Below are 18,321 nucleotides of genomic sequence, written 5' to 3'. Positions count from 1 at the left end.
GTGTGTGTGAACCGTACCCCAGTGACAGTCAGTGTGTGGGGGACCCGTACCCCAGTGAGAGTCAGTGTGTGTGTGAACCATACCCCAGTGAGAGTCAGTGTGTGGGGGACCCGTACCCCAGTGAGAGTCAGTGTGTGTGGGACCCGTACCCCAGTGAGAGTCAGTGTGTGTGGGACCCGTACCCCAGTGAGAGTCAGTGTGTGTGGGACCCGTACCCCAGTGAGAGTCAGTGTGTGTGGGACCCGTACCCCAGTGAGAGTCAGTGTGTGGGGGACCCATACCCCAGTGAGAGTCAGTGTGTGGGACCCGTACCCCAGTGAGAGTCAGTGTGTGTGGGACCCGTACCCCAGTGAGAGTCAGTGTGTGTGGTACCCGTACCCCAGTGAGAGTCAGTGTGTGTGGGACCCGTACCCCAGTGAGAGTCAGTGTGTGTGGTACCCGTACCCCAGTGAGAGTCAGTGTGTGTGGGACTCGTACCCCAGTGAGAGTCAGTGTGTGTGGGACCCGTACCCCAGTGAGAGTCAGTGTGTGTGGGACCCGTACCCCAGTGAGAGTCAGTGTGTGTGGTACCCGTACCCCAGTGAGAGTCAGTGTGTGTGGGACTCGTACCCCAGCGAGAGTCAGTGTGTGTGGGACCCGTACCCCAGCGAGAGTCAGTGTGTGTTGGACCCGTACCCCTGTGAGAGTCAGTGTGTGGGACCTGTACCCTAGTGAGGGTTGGGGTGCTAGGCTAGGGTAAAAAATTGGGACATTTAGTTTGTTTTTTAAACTGTGTGTGAATGTGAAGCTGAGAATCATAACATTTTTAAAGTTAATGAATACTTTTTGAAATTAATTTCTGTTTTCAGAATTTAAAAGGACAGACAGAAGTATTTTGGTGAGCCCAGCAGGAGCTTCTCGGATTGCATTCGACCCTCAGCAGAAGCCACATCACAGCGTGTTAAAGTCCAACTTAACACCCGCCGGCTCCCCCAGTGTCAGGGCAAAGCGTGCTTCACTGTCAACAAGAGGAAGGCCCCCAGTCATGGACTGCCTCTGAGTGTCTCACAGCCGCCTTCTGATAAATAACATTTATATTTTCAGTAAAATTTATCTGATGAACTTAAAAGTGTGGAGACTTGGATTATGGAGTTTGAGTTCTGGTCTCACTAAGCTGCTAGAGAATATTTACAGTGAGGTGCATCAGTCACTGCACTGTCAGAGGGTCAGTACTGAAGGTGCTGCACTGTCAGAGGGTCAGTACTGAGGGTGTGCCGCACTGTCGAAGGGTCAGTACTGAGGGGGTGCCGCACTGTCGAAGGGTCAGTACTGAGGGGGTGCCGCACTGTTGGAGGGTCAGTACTGAGGGGGTGCCGCACTGTTGGAGGGTCAGTACTGAGGGGGTGCCGCACTGTCAAAGGGTCAGTACTGAGGGGGTGCCACACTGTCGGAGGGTCAGTACTGAGGGGGTGCCGCACTGTGGGAGGGTCAGTACTGAGGGGGTGCCGTACTGTTGGAGGGTCAGTACTGAGGGGCTGCCGTACTGTTGGAGGGTCAGTACTGAGGGGGTGCCACACTGTCGGAGGGTCAGTACTGAGGGGGTGCCGCACTGTGGGAGGGTCAGTACTGAGGGGGTGCCGTACTGTTGGAGGGTCAGTACTGAGGGGGTGCCACACTGTCGGAGGGTCAGTACTGAGGGGGTGCCGCACTGTGGGAGGGTCAGTACTGAGGGGGTGCCGTACTGTTGGAGGGTCAGTACTGAGGGGCTGCCGTACTGTTGGAGGGTCAGTACTGAGGGGGTGCCACACTGTTGGAGGGTCAGTACTGAGGGGGTGCCGCACTGTGGGAGGGTCAGTACTGAGGGGGTGCCGTACTGTTGGAGGGTCAGTACTGAGGGGGTGCCACACTGTCGGAGGGTCAGTACTGAGGGGCTGCCGTACTGTTGGAGGGTCAGTACTGAGGGGGTGCCGCACAGTTGGAGGGTCAGTACTGAGGGGGTGCCGTACTGTCGGAGGGTCAGTACTGAGGGGGTGCCACACTGTCGGAGGTTCTGCTGCAACGTGACGTTTTCAGATGGGATGTTAAACTGATGCCCATTCTGCACTCGGGTGCACAGAAGCAAAGATGCAACTATTTCACTCGTGCTCATGCCCTGAGCAACATTTCTGTGTGACACATCACTATTTACCAGGAATACAGGAGAACATCCTACTTTTTTCTGTTGCTGTTGGCACATTAGCCTCCACAATAGTCACTGCACCTCAGAACAATCAACCCAGTGTGAAATGCACCAAGTTGTTTGATGAAAGGCTAAGGGTGTTAAATACATTCAAGGTTTTCTCTTTTTTGAAAAAAAAATAGGATTTTTGCAGCTGGAAGAGGCAGTGAAAGAAAAAAGACTAGATTTATATAGCGCCTTTCAGTCACCCAATGTCCCAAGGACTAGATTTATATAGCGCCTTTCACAGTCATCCAATGTCCCAAAGAGCTCAACTACTCAGCAAGTATTTTTACAGTGTAGTTACTGTATAATGTAGGGAATGTGAAGACTAGAGGCAGCAAGAGCTCCCACAAAGCAATGTGGTAAGCAGGTAGCTTGTTTTTGTAATGTTGATTTGAGGAATAAATACTGGCCAAGAAGCAGGCAAACATCCCTCTGCTCTTGTTCAAAATAGTGCCATGGGATTTTGTATGGCAACCTGAGAGGGCAGCTGGGACCTCAGTTTCACTACTTATCCTTTGGTTTTTGTGCTCAAGTCCTTGAGTGAGACTTGAACTCATCACCTTGTGTCTCAGAGGCTGAAAGGTGCTGCTGCTGAGCCACATCTGATGTGATTGAAAATCTCCTGAAGGAAGTGGCACCACCCGACACCCCCAAAACCAATATGGTCTCTCTGCTCACTTATTCCAGTTCTGATTTCCAACAGCCCCATTTCTCACTGTGAAGACTTTGTAGAGGGATTGCTGTATTATCTCTACAGTCTCCTGGTCTGGTTCACCACAGATTCTAACTCTTGTATCTATATCATGATGCATCTTCAATCTCATGTTGTGATCACACCTTGTGGGCATTATAAACATTTGGGATAGGCAGGCCTTTAGAGTTAATGCCTGAATTTTTAAGCTGTTCCATTTCTCCCTCTAGTTCAGTGAGTAAATGTGTTGGTGCTGAAACAGTCAGAACTGGAAGACTCTGATTCAATCTGATTGAGCTGTGCTGGTGAATGGGGTGGGGGAGCGTTTGGACGACTGCAGATTGACTCCCTATAGGCAATTGGGTGCCAGTTACTCTCCGTGTAATTATAGAACAACTGCAATCGCATACATCTGGGATATGCCTCTGTTTTGATCGAACTGCCCATGTTTTGGTCCTTTTTCTGTGTCATTGAATTGCTTCTCTGATTTAAGTAAATGATCAGAACTATAATTTTGTTCCTAGTCTCCAAAGCACATGCAGCATCTCGTGAGGGAACTTTTCCAACATTTTTCTGCATTGCTCTACCCTCAGGCGTTGCTCAAAATGTTAATGAGCAGAACAACGTGACAGCTTGGTGAAAATCCTCTTCTCATCCATCTATCAAACCGAACACACACTGCTCAGAATTAGATTCAGTTTCCTCTCTGTTCTCTCTGACTTAGCTGCTGTCTTATTTTATACAAGATAAATGGAGTTTTTTATATTCTCTCTTGGGTTGTGGGCTTCACTGGCTGGGCCGTCCCTAATTGCCCCTTGAGAAGGTGGTGGTGAGCTGCTGCCTTGAACCGCTGCAGTCCATGTGCTGCAGGTACACCCACAGTGCTGTTTGTAGTGATTGATAATTTCAAAACACAGTCAAGAGTCAACCACATTGCTGTGGGTCTGGAGTCACATGTAGGCCAGACCAGGTAAGGACGGCAGATTTCCTTCCCTAAAGGAAATTAGTGACCCAGATGGGTTTTTACAACAATCTGGGAGTTTAATGAGCAATATTAATGAGAAGCTTTTTATTTCAGATTTATTAATTAATTTAAATTTCCCAGCTGATGTGGGATTTGAACTCATTACCAGTCTTAGCCCAGGCTGCTAGATTGCTGGTCTAGTAACATTATCAACATGCAACTGTCCCCCAAATTTGTGTTATTTAATGTGGCAGCCAACCTCCACCTGTAGCACAATACATTTCTGGGTGTGAACATGTGAATTATGAGTGGGCCACTCAGCCCCTCAAGTCGTCCCCACCATTCAATAAGACTTGGTCTGATTGTAACCTACCCTCTATAACCTTTCATCGTACCCCCCCACCCCCGAGTTAATCAAGAATCTATCTAGCTCGGCCTTAAAAACATTCAAAGACTCTGCTTCCACTGCCTTTTGAGGAAGAGAGTTCCAAAGACAACTGAGAAAAAAATTCTCATCTGTCTTTAATGGGTGCCCCCTTATTTTTAAAACAGTGACCCCTAATTCTAGACTCTCCCACGAGGAAACATCCTTTCCACATCCACCTATACTCGGACACTACCAGTGAAGTGATTACTGCCCATGAGACAGAACCAAAGGCGAATGATCTTGTAGGAAGTTTTGAGAACATTAAGCACCCAAACCTTCCTGCAGATATGCTGTCCAGACCAGACCATATAACTTGGCAAGCAAAGCGGTTCCTGCTGCCCACCCTTTGTGCTGCTATCTCACCCAATTTAAATTTATTTCTTGGCATTCAAACCCTGCACTGCAAAGATTTACAGGTGACCAGGTTGTATTTTAGCAATGTCACCTTGGAATCTCTGCCCCAACGTTCCTTAACTTGCCCTTAAACAGAAATCCCTCATAGTATGGTTGCTTACTGCTCTTTCAGAAGTAATACTGTTAGCTGCATTAAAACAGTAAATGCTGGAAAAACTCAACAGGTCTGGTAGCATCTGTGGAGAGAAACAGTTAACGGTTCGAGTCCAGTATGATTCTTCAGAACCCAAAGTTAGTTCTGAAGGGTCATTTTGGATGTGAAGTGTTAACTCTGTTTCTCTCTGCGCAGATTCTGCCTGAGTTTTTCCAGCATTTTCTGTTTTTATTTCAGCATTTAGCATTTATTCCAGTTTTATACATGTCTGAAACTGTCTAAAGTCCCACTTTTGAACTTGGTTTTAGAAATTGAGAGATTTGGGAGGGAACAGGCAAGTTCAAAACAGCTTAAACATTTCAAAAATGAAAGGGTTTCTAGTCATTTCAGAAAGTCTTCAGTTCAGTGCAACAGCAGTTGCGTCAGTGAAGAGGTTTGTTTTTGAAGTACAGGGTCAGCGTACACCATATCTGTCACTGACTCAGACAGCATGCTTCTAATGATATGTTGCAAAATAAGTGACGACCAATCCCTGAACTGATTAAGTTACATTTCAAACCCAATAAGAATGTAAGCTTGATCTCTACTTAATCAGAGTTTGTATAAGACCAGGGGCACAGCTATTTCTGTCTTGTTTGTAAAAGCATTGCAGTTTTCTCCCTAGGTAACATCCAAATCATTATGAACTTCTGTGCCTTCCACAGGTTGTTCCCACCTGTTTCAAACTGAGCTGTGTGGACCAAGAACGGACTTCAAGGTGGTTGAGTATCATGAGAAAAAGGGAAAGTTGCCATGTAACTGTGGTTCCCAGGAGGATGTTCCCATGGTTACTGAGCCAAGGATTGGGAGCAGTGTGGAAGATTGCCAAGGCCCTGTATCTTGTTGGGTTTAGTTCAGCCTTGTCTTAAAACACCATTAGAAGACAGTATTTATAAAAGCAAAATATTGGCAGATTCATGAACACCTTTAACCAGATGAGATGTTCCAATGTGTTCTATAAATAGGCAGTGAGCGAGGGAGGAAGTAAATGGAATGTGAGTGTGCCAGAGAAAAGATTAAATTTTAAAGGATGCAAAAAAAACTGATTTTTGCCTTCTCCGTCCACAAATTGATGCCTGTGTACATGGCTACGTTTTCCAGAGGGGTACAGCCTAAAAACAAGAGAGCCTTTTCTTCACACATAGAAGGATCTGAACTTGTATCTTTCGCTGTAAAAAGAAAAAGATTAGTGAGGACAAATGTAGGTCCCTGACAGTCTAAAGGAGAATTTATAATGGGGAACAAGGAAATAGCAGAGCAATTAAACAACTACTTTAGTTCTGTCTTCAAAGAGGAAGACACAAATAACTTCCCAGAAATACTAGGGAACCAAGGGTCTAGTGAGAAGTAGGAATTGAAGGAAATGAGTATCACTAAAACAATAGCGCTGGAGAAATCAATGGGATTGAAAGTCGATAAATCCCCAGGGCTGATAATCTACATCCCAGGGTACGAAAGGAGGTGGCCATGGAAATAGTGGATGCGTTGGTTGTCAGCTTCCAAAATTCTGTAGATTCTGGAACAGTCCTGGCAGATTGGAGGGTGGAAAATGTAGCCCCACTATTTACAAAAGGGAGGGAGACATCAGTGATGGGGAAAATGCTAGAGTCTATTATAAAGAATGTGGTAACAGGACACTTAATAATATCAACGGGATTAGACAAAGTGAACGTGGATTTATGAAAGGGAAATCACGTTTGACAAACCTACTAGAGTTAAGAGGATGTAACTAGCAGAATAGATAAGGGAGAACCAGTGGATGTGTATTTGGGTTTTCAGAAAGCTTTTGATAAAATCCCACATTAGAGGTGTGTAAAATTAAAGCACATGGGATTCGAGGTAGTATATTGGCATGGATTGAGAATTCATTAGCAGACAGGAAATGGAGAGGAGGAATAAATGGGCCTTTTTCAGAGTGGCAGGTGGTAACTAGTGGGGTACCGCAGGGATCAGTGCTTGAGGCCCAGCTATTCACAAATTTTATCAATGATTTGGATGAGGGAACCAAATGTAATTAGGTGTTGGCAGGCTTAAAAGTGGACAAATCTCCAGGCCTGGATGATTTGTGTCCCAGACTGCTGAGGGAGGCAAGGGAGGAGATTGCAGGGGCTCTGACCCAAACTTTTAATTTCTCTCTGGCCACGGGGGAGGTGCCAGAGGACTGGAGAACAGCTAATGTGGTTCCGCTATTTAAGAAGGGTTGTAGAGAGAAGCCAGGGAACTACAGGCCAGTGAGTCTCACGTCAGTGGTAGGGAAACTATTGGAGAAAATTCTGAAAGAGAGAATCTATCTCCACTTGGAGAGGCAAGGTTTGATCAGGGATAGTCAGCATAGCTTTGTCAGAGGGAGGTCGTGCCTAACAAATTTGATTGAATTTTTTGAGGAGGTGTCCAGGTGTGTAGATGAGGGTAGTGCAGTTGATGTGGTTTATATGGATTTCAGCAAAGCCTTTGACAAGGTCCCACATGGGAGACTTATAAAGAAGGCAAATGCACATGGGATACAGGGTAATTTGATAAGGTGGATTCAAAATTGGCTTAGTTGTAGGAGGCAGAGGATGATGACAGAAGGATGCTTTAGTGACTGGAAGCCAGTGTCCAGTGGCGTACCACAGGGATCTGTGTTGGGTGCCCTATTATTTGTCAGTTATATAAACAACATAGATGACTATGTGGGGGGTAGGATTAGTAAGTTTGCGGATGACACAAAGATTGGCCGGGTGGTTAACAGTGAGGTTGAGTGTCTTGGACTACAGGAAGATATAGACGGGATGGTCAAATGGGCAGATAAGTGGCAGATGGAATTTAACCCTGAAAAGTGTGAGGTGATACACTTTGGAAGGAGTAATTTCACAAGGAAGTATTCAATGAACAGCATGACACTAGGAAGTTCTGAGGAACAAAGGGACCTTGATGTGTGTGTCCATAGATCTCTGAAGACAGAGGGGCATGTGAGTGGGGTGGTGAAAAAGGCATATGGGACACTTGCCTTTATCAATTGAGGCATAGATTACAAAAGTAGGGAGGTCATGTTGGAGTTGTATAGAACCTTGGTGAGGCCACAGCTGGAGTACTGTGTGCAGTTCTGGTCGCCACATTATAGGAAGGATGTGATTGCACTGGATGGGGTGCAGAGGAGATTCACCAGGATGTTGCCTGGGATGAAACATTTAAGTTATGAAGAGAGGTTGGATAGACTTGGGTTGTTTTCGTTGGAGCAGAGAAGACTGAGGGGCGACCTGATCGAGGTGTACAAGATTATGAGGGGCATGGACAGGGTGGATAGGGAGCAGCTGTTCCCCTTAGTTGAAGGGTCAGTCACGAGGGGGCATAAGTTCAAGGTGAGGGGCAGGATGTTTAGGGGGGATGTGAAGATAACTTTTTTACCCAGAGGGTGGTGACGATCTGGAATGCACTGCCTGGGAGGGTGGTGGAGGCGGGTTGCCTCACATCCTTTAAAAAGTACCTGGATGAGCACTTGGCACCTCATAACATTCAAGGCTATGGGCCAAATGCCGGTAAATGGGATTATGTGGAGGAATAAAATACATGTATAATTGTGAATGAAATAAACTACATGTATAATTGGGAAAGGAAATTAAATCCATGTAAAATGAAATTACTGTAGAATGGCCCCAAACAGTCAGGCAGCCAGCACATAAATTAGCAAATCAAAGGGCCAGTGCTACCTTCCCAGACTAAGGGGCTCCGGAACAAAAACAAAAACAGAATTACCTGGAAAAACTCAGCAGGTCTGGCAGCATCGGCGGAGAAGAAAAGAGTTGACGTTTCGAGTCCTCATGACCCTTCGACAGAACAAATGAGGACTCGAAACATCAACTCTTTTCTTCGCCGATGCTGCCAGACCTGCTGAGTTTTTCCAGGTAATTCTGTTTTTGTTTTTGTTTTGGATTTCCAGCATCCGCAGTTTTTTTGTTTTTATATAAGGGGCTCCGGATGTCAGATACAGTGGCAAAATCTAAGGGAAAAAACTATTGTGTGTGCATTGCCCAGGGTATGTAACCAATTAACACTGTGTATTGGCTGAACCATCGACATTGTCCTGCCTATTTGCTAAACCATTGACATTGTCCTGTCTAATCGTTAAATCATTAACACTGATCGCTATCCTTTGAAGCCTTTTGAAACTATTGTAATTGCCCAAGTTTCTGACACGAACCTTTTGCTATATCTATGTATGTAAAGAGGTGTTAGTAGAGTGTCAGCTAGCTCCACTGTAAGCTGCTGGGCTCTCCATGTTATCACGATTTTAATAAAAGGCTTCTGAGACAAACCTTCTGGATCTGAGTTAAAAACAAAAAACTGCGGATGCTGGAAATCCAAAACAAAAACAGAATTCTGTCGAAGGGTCATGAGGAATCGCAACGTCAACTCTTTTCTTCTCCACCGATGCTGCCAGATCTGCTGAGTTTTTCCAGGCAATTCTGTTTCTCCTGGGTCTGAGTGTTCACTCCGATTTCCGCGACAACTACTTTAATGGTGGGCTTTTTCTGAGTTTCTACTACCTGTATATGCAAGCACTTGAGACAGTTAGGGTGAGATTGCATAGTCATGAGCACCAAGGGTAGAGCTTCAGGCCCTTTCAAACTGGTTTCTTCACATAATTTAGCTAGTTTGTTTTTCAGAATACCATTTTGTCTTTCTACCACCCAGTAGACTGGGGGTGGTATGGGCAGGAAAGGTGATGGTTGCATTGTAAGGCCTTCAACAGTTCCTTTATCACTTCAGCAGTAAAATGAACGACAATTTTACAACAACAACAGCATCATTTCGTCGAATGGGATACGCCTCCTTCCATCGCGAGAACAAACATACTAGAACTAAAACATAATTATATTCCATACATTTAGGCATTTGTATAAAGTCCATTTGTAGGTGTACAAACGGGACCCACGGCTGGGGTTCCGTACCAGCAGTCACTGTGGGCGTCTTGCCTGGGTTATGTCATTGACATAGGTATGACAGGTGTTACTAATACAATGCCTGTTAGCATATTACTATTCATTATACATTCAACATTCATTCTACATACATGTATGTGTTAAACCCCTGAGCTGGCAGCTGGTCAAGTCATGAATCCTGTGTTGTGAGAGATTCAATAAATGCTCATTAGTTACCCATAAAGGGACTACCCCTTCTTTAACAAAAACAGAATTACCTGGAAAAACTCAGCAGGTCTGGCAGCATCGGCAGAGAAGAAAAGAGTTGACGTTTCGAGTCCTCATGACCCTTCGACAGAACTTAAGTTCGAGTCCAAGAAAGAGTTGAAATATAAGCTGGTTTAAGGTGTGTGTGGGGCGGGCGGGAGGGGGGGTGGGGGGGTGGGAGGGAGAGAGAGAGGGAGAGAGAAGTGGAGGGGGGGTGTGGTTGTGGGGACAAACAAGCAGTGATAGAAGCAGATCATCAAAAGATGTCACCAACAATAGAACAAAAGAACACAGAGGTGTTAAAGTTGGTGATATTATCTAAACAAATGTGCTAATTAAGAATGGATGGTAGGGCACTCAAGGTATAGCTCTAGTGGGGATGGGGGGAGCATAAAATATTTTAAAATACTTAAAAATAATGGAAATAGGTGGGAAAAGAAAAATCTATATAATTTATTGGAAAAAACAAAAGGAAGGGGGAAGAAACAGAAAGGGGGTGGGGATGGAGGAGGGAATTCAAGATCTAAAGTTGTTGAATTCAATATTCAGTCCGGAAGGCTGTAAAGTGCCTAGTCGGAAGATGAGGTGTTGTTCCTCCAGTTTGCGTTGGGCTTCACTGGAACAATGCAGCAAGCCAAGGACAGACATGTGGGCAAGAGAGCAGGGTGGAGTGTTAAAATGGCAAGCGACAGGGAGGTTTGGGTCATTCTTGCGGACAGGCCGCAGGTGTTCTGCAAAGCGGTCACCCAGTTTACGTTTGGTCTCTCCACTGTAGAGGAGACTGCATTGGGAGCAACGAATGCAGTAGACTAAGTTGGGGGAAATGCAAGTGAAATGCTGCTTCACTTGAAAGGAGTGTTTGGGTCCTTGGACGGTGAGGAGAGAGGAAGTGAAGGGACAGGTGTTACATCTTTTGCGTGGGCATGGGGTGGTGCCATAGGAGGGGGTTGAGGAGTAGGGGGTGATGGAGGGTGTCCCGGAGGGAGCGATCCCTACGGAATTCCGATGGGGGGGTGAAGGGATGATGTGTTTGGTGGTGGCATCATGCTGGAGTTGGCGGAAATGGAGGAGGATGATCCTTTGAATGCGGAGGCTGGTGGGGTGATAAGTGAGGACAAGGGGGACCCTATTATGTTTCTGGGAGGGAGGAGAAGGCGTGAGGGCGGATGTGCAGGAGATGGGCCGGACACGGTTGAGGGCCCTGTCAACGACCGTGGGTGGAAACCTCGGTTAAGGAAGAAGGAGGACATGTCAGAGGAACTGTTTTTGAAGGTAGCATCATCGGAACAGATGCGACGGAGGCGAAGGAACTGAGAGAATGGGATGGAATCCTTACAGGAAGCAGGGTGTGAGGAGCTGTAGTCGAGGTAGCTGTGGGAGTCGGTGGGTTTGTAATGAATATTGGTGGACAGTCTATCACCAGAGATTGAGACAGAGAGGTCAAGGAAGGGAAGGGAAGTGTCAGAGATGGACCACGTGAAAATGATGGAGGGGTGGTGATTGGAAGCAAAATTAATAAATTTTTCCAAGTCCCGACGAGAGCATGAAGCAGCACCGAAGTAACCATCGATGTACCGGAGAAAGAGTTGTGGAAGGGGGCCGGAGTAGGACTGGAACAAGGAATGTTCCACATACCCCATAAAGAGACAGGCATTGCTGGGGCCCATGCGGGTACCCATAGCCACACCTTTTATTTGGAGGAAGTGAGAGGAGTTGAAGGAGAAATTGTTCAGTGTGAGAACAAGTTCAGCCAGACGGAGGAGAGTAGTGGTGGATGGGGATTGTTCGGGCCTCTATTCGAGGAAGAAGCTAAGGGCCCTCAGACCATCCTGGTGGGGGATGGAGGTGTAGAGGGATTGGACGTCCATGGTGAAGAGGAAGCGGTTGGGGCCAGGGAACTGGAAATTGTTGATGTGACGTAAGGTGTCAGAGCAATCACGGATGTAGGTGGGAAGGGACTGGACAAAGGGTGAGAGAAGGGGGTCAAGATAACGAGAAATCAGTTCTGTGGGGCAGGAGCAAGCTGAGACGATCGGTCTACCGGGACAGTTCTGTTTGTGGACTTTGAGTAGGAGATAGAAGCGGGCCGTCCGAGTTTGGGTGACTATCAGGTTGGAAGCTGTGGGAGGAAGATCCCCAGAGGAGATGAGGTCAGAGACAGTCCTGGAAACAATGGCTTGATGTTCAGTGGTGGGGTCATGGTCCAGGGAGAGGTAGGAGGAAGTGTCTGCGAGTTGACGCTCAGCCTCCGCAAGGTAGAGGTCAGTGCACCAGACAACAACAGCACCACCCTTGTCAGCGGGTTTGATGACAATGTCAGGGTTGGACCTGAGAGAACGGAGTGCAGTAAGTTCAGAGAGAGACAGGTTAGAATGGGTGAGAGGAGCAGAGAAATTGAGACGACTAATGTCGTGCTGACAGTTCTCAATGAAAAGATCAAGAGAAGGTAAGAATCCAGAGGAAGGGGTCCAGGTGGAGGGAGAATATTGGAGGTGGGTGAAAGGATCCGTTGAATGGGGAGAGGACTCCTGCCCAAAGAAGTGAGCCCGGAGACAAAGATGGCGGAAGAAGAATTCAGCATCGTGCCGAGCCCGAAATTCATTGAGGTGAGGGCGTAAGGGTATGAAACCAAGTCCTTTGCTGAGCACTGTACGTTCAGCATCGGAGAGGGGAAGGTCAGGGGGTATAGTGAATACACGGCTGGGGCTGGGATTGGAAGATGGGGCGGAGACGGAGGGACAGGCAGGGGTGGAGGGTCCTAGATGGGTGTTGGTGTCGATGAGTTGTTGCAGCTTGCGTTCCTTAGCACTTGAGAGAAAGAGAAAAAGTTTCTTGTTGAGGTGTCGGATGAGCCGAAGGATAAAATGAAACTGGGGGCACGCGCAGCTTTGAAAAAGGGTACGGCGATGCTGCTGGAGGGAGAGGTTGAGTGTGTTCATATGGCGGCGCATGGCACTGAGAGTGGATTTCAGAATGTGACGGGAACAGCAGTCCGAGAAACGTTTTATGTCCCAGAGATACCTGTAATCCTGGGTGGGTTCGAAACATGAGAGGTGGAATTTCAGTTGAAATCCACGTGGGGTAAGTCGGAGACGGAGACAGTCACTGAGAAAGGAGATATGACTGTGAAAGCGGGTTTTAGTAAACACCTTGTCAAACACCAGGAGGGAAATGGAAAGCAAGGAAGGTGAGCAAGGCAAAAGAGAGGAACGGAAATCTTGTCGCAGAGACGAACAGAACTTCTTCAAGGAGGTAGGCATTTCTTGAAGAGCAGTGGCAGTCAATTAAACACAGAGATAAAAACAAAAAAACTTTTTCTCTTTCTCTCAAGTGCTAAGGAACGCAAGCTGCAACAACTCATCGACGCCAACACCCATCTAGGACCCTCCACCCCTGCCTGTCTCTCCGTCTCCGCCCCATCTTCCAATCCCAACCCCAGCCGTGTATTCACTATACCCCCTGACCTTCCCCTCTCCGATGCTGAACGTTCAGTGCTCAGCAAAGGACTTAGTTTCATACCGTTACGCCCTCACCTCAATGAATTGCGGGCTCGGTACGATGCTGAACTCTTCTTCCGCCGTCTTCGTCTCCGGGCTCACTTCTTTGGGCAGGAGTCCTCTCCCCATTCAACGGATCCTTTCACCCACCTCCAATATTCTCCCTCCACCTGGACCCCTCCCTCTGGATTCTTACCTTCTCTTGATCTTTTCATTGAGAACTGTCGGCGTGACATTAGTCGTCTCAATTTCTCTGCTCCTCTCACCCATTCTAATCTCTCTCTTTCTGAACTTACTGCACTCCATTCTCTCAGGTCCAACCCTGACATTGTCATCAAACCCGCTGACAAGGGTGGTGCTGTTGTTGTCTGGCGCACTGACCTCTACCTCACGGAGGCTGAGCGTCAACTCGCAGACACTTCCTCCTACCTCTCCCTGGACCATGACCCCACCACCAAACATCAAGCCATTGTTTCCAGGACTGTCACTGACCTCATCTCCTCTGGAAATCTTTCTCCCACAGCTTCCAACCTGATAGTCACCCAACCTTGGACGGCCCACTTCTACCTCCTACCCAAAATCCACAAACAGAACTGTCCCGGTAGACCGATCGTCTCAGCTTGCTCCTGCCCCATGGAACTAATTTCTCGTTATCTTGACTCCCTTCTCTCTCCCCTTGTCCAGTCCTTTCCCAACTACATCCGTGATTCCTCTGACACCTTACGTCACATCAACAATTTCCAGTTCCCTGGCCCCAACCGCTTCCTCTTCACCATGGACGTCCAATCCCTCTACACCTCCATCCCCCACCAGGATGGTCTGAGGGCCCTTAGCTTCTTCCTCGAATAGAGGCCCGAACAATCCCCATCCACCACTACTCTCCTCCGTCTGGCTGAACTTGTTCTCACACTGAACAATTTCTCCTTCAACTACTCTCACTTCCTCCAAATAAAAGGTGTGGCTATGGGTACCCACATGGACCCCAGCTATACCTGTCTCTTTATGGGGTATGTGGAACATTCCTTGTTCCAGTCCTACTCCGGCCCCCTTCCACAACTCTTTCTCTGGTACATCGATGATTACTTCGGTGCCGCTTCATGCTCTCGTCGGGACTTGGAAAAATTCATTAATTTTGCTTCCAATCTCCACCCCTCCATCACTTTCACGTGGTCCATCTCTGACACTTCCCTTCCCTTCCTTGACCTCTCTGTCTCAATCTCTGGTGATAGACTGTCCACCAATATCCATTACAAACCTACCGACTCCCACAGCTACCTCGACTACAGCTCCTCACACCCCGCTTCCTGTAAGGACTCCGTCCCATTCTCTCAGTTCCTTCGCCTCCATCGCATCTGTTCCGATGATGCTACCTTCAAAAACAGTTCCTCTGACATGTCCTCCTTCTTCCTTAACCGAGGTTTTCCACCCACGGTCGTTGACAGGGCCCTCAACCGTGTCCTGCCCATCTCCCGCGCATCCGCCCTCACGCCTTCTCCTCCCTCCCAGAAACATGATAGCATCCCCCTTGTCCTCACTTATCACCCCACCAGCCTCCGCATTCAAAGGATCATCCTCCGCCATTTCCGCCAACTCCAGCATGATGCCACCACCAAACACATCTTCCCTTCACCCCCTCTATCGGCATTCCGTAGGGATCGCTCCCTCCGGGACACCCTGGTCCACTCCTCCATCACCCCCTACTCCTCAACCCCCTCCTATGGCACCACAGCTTGCCCACGCAAAAGATGTAACACCTGCCCCTTCACTTCCTCTCTCCTCACCGTCCAAGGGCCCAAACACTCCTTTCGAGTGAAGCAGCATTTCACTTGCATTTCCCCCAACTTAGTCTACTGCATTCGTTGCTCCCAATGTGGTCTCCTCTACATTGGAGAGACCAAACATAAACTGGGCGACCGCTTTGCAGAACACCTGTGGTCTGTCCGGAAGAAAGACCCAAACCTCCTTGTCGCTTGCCATTTTAACACTCCACCCTGCTCTCTTGCCCACATGTCTGTCCTTGGCTTGCTGCATTGTTCCAGTGAAGCTCAACGCAAACTGGAGGAACAACACCTCATCTTCCGACTAGGCACTTTACAGCCTTCCGGACTGAATATTGAATTCAACAACTTGAAGTCTTGAACTCCCTTTTCCATCCCCACCCCTTTTCTGTTTCCCCCTTCCTTTTGTTTTTTCCAATAAATTATATAGAATTTTCTTTTCCCACCTATTTCCATTATTTTTAAGTATTTTAAAATATTTTATGCTCCCCCCACCCCCACTAGAGCTATACCTTGAGTGCCCTACCATCCATTCTTAATTAGCACATTTGTTTAGATAATATCACCAACTTTAACACCTCTGTGTTCTTTTGTTCTGTTGTCTGTGACATCTTTTGATGATCTGCTTCTATCACTACTTGTTTGTCCCTACAACCACACCCCGCCCCCTCCACTTCTCTCTCCCTCTCTCTCCCCCCCCCCCCCCCCCCCCCCCCCCCCCCGCCCCACACACACCTTAAACCAGCTTATATTTCAACTCTTTCTTGGACTCGAACTTAAGTTCTGTCGAAGGGTCATGAGGACTCGAAACGTCAACTCTTTTCTTCTCTGCCGATGCTGCCAGACCTGCTGAGTTTTTCCAGGTAATTCTGTTTTTGTTTTGGATTTCCAGCATCCGCAGTTTTTTTGTTTTTACCCCTTCTTTAGTCTGTCTTAAATTTTCTCGGGCTTGTTCCAGTGCCCAAGATCCATCGGTGTTGCAAACATCATTTCTGTTCGCTTCATCTGAAATATGTTTCCCTATTTCAATTAATTTATTGATAGTCCCCGCATGACTTTTGAGCACAGTAGCCAGGCTTTGGATTAACCAATGATGTCCCTATATTGAATATTGTAGCGGCATCATTTATCAGGCTGCACTTAACGTGGTTCCCTCCCAAGCCTGATCACATCTTGCCACTGAACTGCTTCAGTCATCAACTGGCGCGTCAGAGCCATATAGAGTGCTTGGGTATGGGTTGAGCACCATTGGGGCAGGACTACACCAGATACATTCAAGACCACGGGTACCAGCTCATGGTGTACATTACCATACAAAACTTCTGATTAACCAGTACCAAGCCATTTGTCGGTCCTGGATGCATAGTCGGACAAGATGGATCAGTCGGTGTGGTTTGAGGGACTTCAAATATCTCTACCCAGACTGTGGAAGTAGAGGTGGGAGGTGGCTGGGTAGTGGCGGACCTCCCATGCTCGATCTGAAGCAAACCCTTACTACAATTTGAAAGTACTGGTTCTCCTACTGTTACATTGATCATTCCCCGTTGCATGTCGCATTCGGCACTGTCCATGCTGTACCAAAGTTCCTCCTGCAGTGAGGGATGAGCAGTGATGATCCCCGACCTTGTTGCCAGCACTGATACGCCCACGGCCAGGATCATAGATCTGTGGAGACATTAACATCGGCTCCCATTCTCTGGGTTACCGCTTGGTCAATTGTCATGTCTCTTTTACTGTGTGTAATACCTCCGTTTACTTCTCATTCTCGCATGTATCACCTGTCATAATTATCTGATATGGTCCATTGTTGCTCTTTGGATTTGCCTGTTTCCATATCCTTAATCATCTGTCAGTCTTTAACTTCCTCTCTCAACTCATGTAATTGCCAACTTAATTCCCTTACATTGTTCTGTATTTTTCCTTTCTGTGGCCCTACACCTACTATAATGCCTTCAGGTAATTGTATGGCTCTTCCTGTTACCATTTCAAATGGGGTGAACCCAGCAGTCCTGCTTGGGGTAGCCCACGGCGCATTAGAATATTGGGCTGCTCCCTGTCTCTTGATTGATGTTTTTTTTAGTTCATCCTTTCCACCATCCCTGGACTCTGGGAGTGGTAAGGAATATGGAATTTCTGTTTAATCTCCATAAACTTACATACACTTCTTTAATGACTCTCCCTGTGAAATGAGTTCCCTGATCTGAATCCATCTGGGTAGGCACCCCCACCCCTTCCAGTTTACTCTCTCCTGCTGCTGTCTCATGTCAGACCTCAATTCCTTAAACAACTCTATAATGCAACTTCTTATCCTTTCTTTCAATGGCTCAGTATCTTTACTTCCAGTGATGGTTCTCTCTGGGAACTGCTTAACTCTGCCTGTCATCAAGGTGCTAATCCCATGGCTTTACTCTTTGTAGCTCAGGCACATTAATATAATCAGTAATACATCTATTTAGCCTTTTCCCAGCTTTCCCTTTACCTGTATCCATCTTGTGGTAAATTGTTGTTAAGTATTATTTCTCCTTACATTTCAATTCCTGAACTACAGATTCCTCATAGTTTTACCTCTAAGTTTTCTTTCCTGGCTGTGACCATCCTAAGGTTCTCTTGAGTTCAGTTTCTCTATTGTCTTGATTGTTTAACATGTTTCCTTACTCTTTAGGCCATATTAATTATTCCATTTCAACGGGGATCTCTGTCTGTAGATCTTTGCTTATCTCTCCCTGCGCAGTTCCAATGCCTCAGTTAATGGCCAGATTATCAAATTCATTTCCCTTAAAACAGTTTGTACATTATGTCCTCTTTCCCAAACTCATTCTCCAACTTTCCTCATACCATATTACACTTGCAACAGCTACCATCTTTTCTTGTTCAGGTTGTCTGGAGAGACTTAACAATCCAATAAAGTATTCTCATAACAGTTTTAAAACAGAAATCAGGTATTGACATGCTTTGCTTCCTTTTCTTCTTCTCAAAGATTTTATTGTCTTAAAAGTAACCCATTAAATTGTGTCTGAACCTTTTCTTTTAGAATAATCCCAGATTC

At 46.9% G+C, this 18,321-nt stretch overlaps 1 protein-coding gene across 2 annotated transcripts in view; it reads left to right on the top strand.

The window, feature by feature from the left end:
• LOC121290945 (ribosomal RNA processing protein 1 homolog A) overlaps window positions 1-1,101 on the top strand; it is a 55,798-nt gene extending 54,697 nt beyond the window's left edge. For both annotated transcript variants that reach the window (XM_041212005.1, XM_041212006.1), the window contains one exon: window positions 849-1,101. In XM_041212005.1, coding sequence (XP_041067939.1) covers window positions 849-1,039 — 191 coding nt within the window. In that variant the 3' untranslated portion in view covers window positions 1,040-1,101. The remainder of the gene's footprint in view (window positions 1-848) is intronic.
• The last annotated feature ends 17,220 nt before the right edge of the window (window positions 1,102-18,321 follow it).

Source organism: Carcharodon carcharias, chromosome 18 (genome assembly GCF_017639515.1).
Source record: "Carcharodon carcharias isolate sCarCar2 chromosome 18, sCarCar2.pri, whole genome shotgun sequence".
Lineage (NCBI taxonomy): Eukaryota > Metazoa > Chordata > Chondrichthyes > Lamniformes > Lamnidae > Carcharodon > Carcharodon carcharias.
This window is presented reverse-complemented; position numbering and strand designations above follow the sequence as displayed.